This window comes from Monodon monoceros, unplaced genomic scaffold, assembly GCF_005190385.1.
Source record: "Monodon monoceros isolate NGI ecotype Baffin Bay Population unplaced genomic scaffold, NGI_Narwhal_1 Super_Scaffold_16, whole genome shotgun sequence".
In the NCBI taxonomy this organism is placed as follows: Eukaryota; Metazoa; Chordata; class Mammalia; order Artiodactyla; family Monodontidae; genus Monodon; species Monodon monoceros.
Window position 1 is genome coordinate 45,146,276 of NW_021703772.1, and position 8,527 is coordinate 45,154,802.

Genomic DNA, 8,527 nt, shown 5'->3' on the forward strand with positions numbered 1-8,527 from the left:
TGCATTAGACTAAATCATCATCTAAGTTATAAAACAAAATGAAGCTAGTGTATGACATAATCCACTCTTTGACTCTTATTTCCTAGCTCTCTGTTTTGGAACTTTAGAGAAAAATAAAACCAAGTAACATAATTTAATATTTTCAGATGTTCTTAAAAGCTTTCCTTTTTGGTGTTTTGGTTTCCATTCTTCAAATGTTAATTTATGCTGATTTGATGGAATTTTACTGTAGTGACTAAAAAATAATGCAAGTTATGTTTGTCTTAATTACATTTTTGGAGTAAAAATAATATGCCCTAAAGCATCCAATCAAATTGTTAATTTAGCTTGAGTGATAAGTTTAATTTTTTTCTCTTCTCTTCTTATTGAATCCTCTTCAGAGAGAAGGTTTTCTTTAATCTGAAAATCTAAAAATAACAGATGTGATATGCAAATTATCGTAACATTATTTTCCTGTTACTGTAGAAAGTTGAATATTTTGTAAGTGTGAGCAAAAGGAGTTCATATAGCTTCCAACTGAAATATGTTTGGCTTTTAAATGATACTTATGTTTGAAGAACATACATTTTAATAAATATGTTTTGGCTGCTTATTATTAATCAGAGTATGTTAAAGTATGTTAGATGAATTAACAAAAAGGATTGAAGGAAATATCTGTAGACCTAAGTAGATAGATAATTTCAATTTTAAAATGTTTTGCATGGACAAGGTAGATTCTTCTTATTCTTGTCCCCTACAAAAAAAGAAAACAAACCCAAAACCAAGAAATTTTATGAATAGTCATTTCTAGATGTTTCCTTGTTTTATTCTTTATAGTTATATGATTTTTATGTTTCCAATTAGAAATTTCCTTTAAGGTGGTTAATATTTTGCCCTGTGAAAAATAAAAAAATATTAGAGAATTAGAATTAAAAGTATCATATACCTAACAATCAGCAATTACATTATAATATAATCTGATTAGTGATCAATTATAGGATTACTGAGGAAAATATATTCTACTTGTATAATTACAGTTGGCAAACATCTTTAAGTTTTATGTCTGATAACCAAAATGTTATTCTTACCTTCCTTATCACTAAATCATTAAGTACTTTAATTTCTTCCTTACAGTAATTTTATTTTCCAGTGTTAGTAAAACTAATACTAGGCAGAGTTTGTATCTGTATCTCTTATGTTGCAAGCCCTGTTCTGAGCGCTTCGTATATCTATTTTACTTAATCTTTCCACAGGCCCTGTGAGGTGGGTGTTGTCATAATCCTCATTTTACAGGTGGGAAATCTGAGATACAGAGACATGAAGTGATTTTCCCAAGGTTTTATATGGTAAGAGGTAAAGCTAATATTTGAACCTAGGAAAGCTGTCTCTAAATTCCATACTCTTAACTACTACATTCTATTCCCTTTCTGCAGTTTCAAGGGCAGGGTGGGATTAAAGAAGTTAACTTAAAAGCTCTGTCCCATTATAGTTTCTAAATCCTGCAAGCTTAAAATCAGAATCAAAAAGACGGGTTTATTTCTTGGTTTTTTTAAGGAATAACATTTTTCTGCAGAATATCTTTTCAATCTGGCCTCAAAACAAGAAGATAATATCTGGAGTTGAATTCTGTTGTTTATTTTCTCCTGACCTTATGAAAAAGACTTTAATCTCCAAGACCACCCTAATGACATCCAGACCACCAACAGGATTAACTGGGACTGGGAACTCAGCATACATTTTACTAGATACAGAGAAGCAGGATCCTATCAGCGGCAACAACAATAAACAGATAAGGCTCATGTATCCAGTGCAAAAAAACATATTTAGGATGTCTAAGATTGATTTTCAGAAAATATAGTTACTAAATGATTCATATTAATGAACCTCTAACTACATTAAAAGCTTCCCTTCTGAATCTGGACATTTATGAACATACCAGGCAGCTCCAGAGTGTTTCTCTGATTTTAATTAACTTGAGAAACACAGTCCCTGTTTGCTATCCTCCACACCAAACACTACAGAAAACAAAGTTTTGGAAAAATAAATGCCATTTTACTGAAGCAGTAATTTCTTAATGTGACTTTTCAAAGCAAATTTAATTTTTAATAGGTTCTGAATCCTTTATGTTCAATGTTTACATCTTTGGGGCACTTTAATTTTTGCCCTCTTCTTTGAACTTTTCATTTTGTTCACTAAGATTACATTTTAAACGGCAGTTCTTGACCTCAGTCATGGAAAATACAACGGTTTTATTAGTTAATCTGAAAGGAATTCATTTCTGCTGTGTTTTCATTAGGCACAGACAGAAATTCTAGTGTTTAATGTAACTCCCCAAACTGCAGTTAACAAATGGTTTGTGTAAGAATTGCTATCTTATTTTTTCCGTTGTCATCTTGACATGAAACAGGCCAAGTTTCCCTTTTGAAAACTCTAGATTTTTTTACATCATACCACCCCTCTCTTTTCTATTTTATTTTATTTTTTTCTTTTGAATGTAGAAAACAACAGCACTACACTTTTTTCCAAGAAAAACTGTTTTACGAGAAACAGCTCACTGAGATGTTTCCAGAAAGTTATTGTAGACCTGGAAACTTTACAAATGTTCTTCATGTCCAGCAAAGGCAATAACATCTTTCATCTTTAAAACTTTAACTCTTAAGCAATCCACTTTAATCACTTCAAGGTGGTGAGATCATCTGATGTTACAGAATGAAAGAACTGAGCTACATAATCTTTGGAACGCTGCACCAGTCATCCACAATGGAAACCATGGGGTTTCAGTAGATGGCACTCTTCTCGCTGAGTGACTACTCAAGTTCTGGCATGCAACTCTGTAGGTGTGGAACAGAGACTTTTGTGAGGGCTTTTAGTCTCAACTCTACTCCTAGAAAACTCATATCCAATGGTTCTTGATTTTTTTATAATGAGCCTGTAGATAAGACATCAACCCAAGAATCTGAATTAGTTAGAAGCACATAACCACAGTCTTCCTTTTCCAGAATTGTTCCAGTGGCTTTGTTCTTTTCTCTTACAATACAGAGATGTTTAATTTCAGAATTTAATCAGAATATCTATTTACTTAGAGGCCTTTAGATCATCTGATGTTGAATACTCTAGAGGTGGGGAGGAAATGCAAGGTATCATTAATGAAAAACACAAAATTTTGTACCAACACTTTATTTTCTTGGAATTTATATTTTTACAGAGCTGAAGATAATTTCTGCTTAAATTTTAGATGAGCCTCCTATTTAAAAAGTAGATTTAGCAATTCAAAGTGTGCTTGATCAGTAACAAATCCCCTCTTAAAGCATAATGGAAATTAGTGTAAAAGAAAATAGACTCTCATAACCTGTGATAAGGAACTGATTTCTCTGAGTCCATTTACAGTGGACTTTAATTCTAAAACAATTAAATGCCCACAGTTCATTATCACAGTGTAATTAGCCGAGTAACTAAATATAAGCTCAAACATTAGAACACTTTTAATTAAAATAAAGTTTATCTCCCTGCCCTAATGAAGCAATATTACTTAGTAATAACTTTTTATCCTTTTATCTATTTAATAAGCAGTAACTAAAATATGTCAAAGAGTCTAAAAAATCAGAAACTTGACAAATATTCACAAAAATAGTTATATATTATATGTGGAATAGTTATATATGGAATTTTGAAAATGGTCATAACATTCAAGCCCATTTCCTAAGTCTTTGAATATTGCTACCATGTGTTTGTGTTTGAGTATGTGTGTTTGACAATATTTTATCAGTAATATACCTATTTTCTTAGGAAAGTAGTGTTTAATATTTAAAATTCACACATGTGATATTTTTAAATCTCATTATAAAGTATGGAATCCAGCTGTGTAACATTTATGTTGGCATTGGTTATGCAAATGGTAACTGTCTGTCAGGTGGCAAGTCTCTGCTTAAAACCTGGCATGTTTATAAACTACAGGAAATATAAAATAGAACATATTTCTCCATTGGTAGAAGAAAATACATGAATTAGATAGAACTTTCACAGATTTGTAAAAAGACCAAAATTCTTTGTGAGGACATGTTTTATGCTCTAGAATATTCATGTGAGTAGACTAGAAGTTAGTGCTTATTGGAGCTGTTCTGCTTCTGGGATTCTCAGGGCATTTATAAGAAACCCATATCCCAGAACTCTATATGACTATTCTCAATGTGCTGTATATTCAACCACCTCCTGTAACCTCCCCAAAACTAATCTACCAGCAATTTTTGGTCTTGTTTTGTAAAACCTCCAGGGAACATAAGATGTTACTATCTCAAAAAAAACTTAAACATCTTTTTTCATGAGAAACAAAAGCAGTAAACTGAACAAAATCCTTTACAACTTCTTTTGAGCATAAAAGCATACAAATGGATCAGCAAAATTTCATAGTTTTTTATTATATTCTGCAGCTAAAGGGAAAATAAAAAGAACTTATGTGATATAAAGATCCTGTAGGTATCAAACACTTTTTTCCCCTCTGAAGTGGGATTGAGAAGAAAAATAGTCATAATGATTATAAAAGATTGTAACCACCAGGCAACCACAAATATTTTGTCACTCTTTTGAACTAAACATTAAATGTTTGCAGTCTTTCCAATAAATGAGAACTTTGTGATTTTTTCCCCAGAAATTAGCAGAATTTAAGGATTTTTAAAAAGGTAAAAGTCTTGATTGAGGTGGAGGTGTGGTAGAAGTCATTTGGTATTTTAGCCAAGGAAGGACTAGGGGTTGTGGCATCTTCTGGGAGAATAGAATGGGGAGGAGAAGAGGAGAGGAACAGAGGAAAGAGGATTGAGAATTCAAGGGAAAGAAAAGGGGAGGAGACAAGAGGAGGGAAGAAAGAAAAGAGATGAAGCCACACAGAGGGCACTAGGGGATGAGGGCGGGGGTGATAGAGGAAGCAGGGAAGGAGGAGGAAAGATGGTCTTGCCTAGGAAGGGGGTGGGGTGATGAGTGAAGGAATGACAAGGGGGAAGAGGTCTAAAGGAGTCAAAGGGGGTGGAGAGATAAGAAGGTGGAGAAAGGAAGGGAGGAGAGGAAAAAGGAGGAGAGGAAATTAAGGGAACAAGGAATATGGATGTTTCTTTTCGTTTGTGGCCATGGTCTGAATATAACTGAAGAAATATCATTGGGTGTTTCCCCCCTACTTACATATACAACCTATAGGACACTAAAGATATCTGACATTAAAAATGAAAAACTGTTTTCAGACACTATGTTTGCAAAAACTATAGGTTTAAATGTAAGCATTTTTTTATTATGTGCACATAGAAATGAATGTGTAATGATTTCTTCTAGTATCTGCAAACTTAGCATTTAAAGACTTATTTCTATGAAAGGTTTAATTCCAATATGTCTGGTATTTTAATGACTCTGAGAAACATATGAATTAAAATAAATATTTTCACACAGTAAGATAATGAACCAAACATGGTTTTGAGGAAATTAGAACATGAGAACCATCATTTGCACTTATTAGAAAATAGAACAAATCAACTTTTTGAAGTCAAAGAGTACTAATATCTTTACCTTGTTTGCAGAAAAGTCAAACATTCCTGTTGAAAATATTTTCATAAATATTCTCTTTGTCAATGTAAATGCAGTTAAAATGTAGAACATGCAGAAAACACTAGGCCCTTAACAATAAATTATTAGAAGATACGTATTAATCAACCATGTAAGTGCTTGAAACTGAATACAAACAGGAACAATGAAACTTTTATATAGTTTGAACCTTTAAAGAACGTTGCAGATATTACCTTGTTGCCATTTTACAGAAATATATTTCAGTGGTTCTAATAATGTGTAGTGTTTTCCTTTAGACTATCCTTAATACATGCTATTTTTAAGATGCATTACCTTACTGGGTAAACAATGCTTAATGCTCTATGCTGACAAAGAATCCAGCATACAAGGGAGAGCATAAAGGTATTACAAGAGACCAATAACTTCCAGACTGCTTAGGGAAGCGTTCCACGATGTTAACAATCCAAGAGGGGAACTTTGTAAAGCCATTTAAAAAAGTTTCCAGTACTGTTAACGTGAAAACAAGTTAGTACAAGAACATCGTTATCTTCAACAACCAGAGAACTTTCAAATACAAAACGGACAGTATTCTCTTTAAGCAAATGTAAAAAGCACCACCCTGGTCAGTACTATGTTTCACAGCTGGGAGCTGACAGAGGAAATTAGCTTTTAGGAGACTGGTTTCCCCTTTATACTGATTTGTAAAGAGAAGTAAAGGCAAAAACCCCATAAAGTTTCTTGAAATCGGTACCTACTCACCTTCCTGTTGTGCCAGAATAACAGTGGGATGAAGCAGAGCGAAAAGTAACCAGATCCCCTTTTGCACAAAGCTCATCATGTCTAAATATCGGACATGAGACTCTTTGTGCAAAAAGGAGAAAAGCAAAGCAGCTCAGAGTAGCACCATCAGTTGTTCCCTGCCCTTCAGCACCGGGCCCGTCATAAAACTCAGCCACTGAGATTCCTGTGCTTTGGCCTTAAATAGGAAAAAGTTTGGCTTCCTTCGCTCTCCAGCCCCTTTCTGAAATATGAGAGCAGCACCCATCCCCTGAGCAGTAAAAGAAATGATTAATATGTCTTTTTCCCTTATGGAAGACACAACACACAACTTAGGAGAAATTGCACATCTGGAGCTTGTGTCTATGTGTGTATGTATAAGTTTGTTTCATATTTTAGTCATACGTGTCTTTGCACAACTTAAGAATGTATATCAAAAAGCTCTGCCTTGAGTTTTAATAAAAGACTTAGATGTGGGTATTTTTTTATCTCCCCTTATTAACAACTGCATCATTTTGAGAAATTTCTTGATGCCCTTTTCTTGGGCATGACTAATTTGCCAACCTGATCTTCCTAGAAGACTTTATATTGGGATTTTGCCAGAATCCACCCTAACTCAATTTAAATAGGGAACTGTAAAAGATTAACTGGAAGAAAAGCCTCTGTTTGTCCACCCACTCTGGGTCCTGGAAATTCAGTTTCAGGCAAATGTCAAAAGACTAAATATCTAAGATATGTTTGAATGGCACCTTAAAAGTTAGCTACTAATCTATAGCTGTTTCTATTTGTCACAAATTTCTTTAGCCAGCCAAAGAGTAATTCCTTGTGAGAGTGCAAATTTTGTACTGCTTGTAAAAGCTGAAACAGATTTTTCTAGAGAAAAATTTAGCCCTTCATGTCTTGACTTTGTAAGAAACAGAAAGAGAAAGAGCTTATCACATGAAATATCAAAAGAGTACCAAAAGTTCTCATTTTATCTAGATTGGTATAAATATTAGTATAAATATTTCTCAATTTAGACTTTTGTATGTATGATTTCCAGGCCACGTTAACATAGATTTTCAATGTATTTCTGGATATGGGGAGTAATTTCTGGGTCATATTTTAAAGAGGGGCAAATACTATTTATAGGTCTTTGATAAATTTTTGCAAGAAAAATGTGCTTGTCCACAGTACCAAGTTATTTCTGTTAATCACTATATTTCTTTATACCCTAATAATCAGTCCATAGCTCCTTCATTCATCTCTCTATTCTGTATGAGCTATTCAATTCTAATCAAGGTCACATGCATTTATTTTATTTTTTCCATGTCAACTTAGCCATGCCCATCTCCATGCATGTATGCGCATGTAAAATTCTCCCCATCTCACACCAATTCATGGAAGTCACTCCTCTAATACCCAGTTCAAGGCTTTCCTCCGTTAAAACTGTTTTCATCTTCTTCTTTCTCCCAATTCATGTTACACAATTTTTTTACTCAATTTACATGTTATTTGTATAATTGTAGGTGTACATCTATTCTATAAGAGAGGACAGTTGTACACTTGCCTCCCTACAGGCCCAGCTACTAAAAGCACAAAGACGTCCAAATGTAGATGACATCATCTGGTGACAGGAAAAGAAAACTAGTTGGACCAATCTCTTGTACATCTTCTGATTTTAGACCAGAGATACACTACTTGAGGGAAAAAAAGTAACAATTGAACAGTCATGAAAATAAGCTTTGCTATTGGATCATAGTGGAGTTGTTGGGGGAAAAGACTGTTATATACATTTTTCTATCTTTCAATCATCTTCACTTTATATTAAAAAAAAAATCCCCTTGTGTTCAAACCAATTCAAAAACATGATTCATTTTTCTCCTGGTGTCTCTGACACTTGCATAAAATAATTTATATATCTGTATTCATTATCTTATCTTATGTACATGATCAATAAAAGTTGAAATTTATTAAATTTCTTCATTAGAATTGGTTTCCAATGTGGAAAATTAGATACATTAGTTTAAAATAAAGCTTTTTATGCTTTATTTCAGGCATTACATATACAATTTCTATTGTATTTTTGGTTTGTTCTAAAATTCTTAATTTGGTTATCTATTCAAATAAAAGTTTTATACTCATGAGAAAAATTCATGATTGATGTACTCATATTTAAAAAGTTAGCTGATACTTTGCATAAAAAAATAATTGTTGTGTTTTAAGGTATCCATGAGAGATCCAGAGA

The 8,527-nt window shown here is 33.2% G+C and overlaps 1 protein-coding gene across 1 annotated transcript in view; it reads right to left on the reverse strand.

Moving 5' to 3' along the window:
* Positions 1-6,477, reverse strand: part of COL3A1 (collagen type III alpha 1 chain) — a 39,186-nt gene extending 32,709 nt beyond the window's left edge. Inside the window, exon 1 of the mRNA XM_029225367.1 lies at positions 6,283-6,477. Coding sequence (XP_029081200.1) covers positions 6,283-6,361 — 79 coding nt within the window. The 5' untranslated portion in view covers positions 6,362-6,477. The remainder of the gene's footprint in view (positions 1-6,282) is intronic.
* Between the last annotated feature and the right edge of the window lie 2,050 nt (positions 6,478-8,527).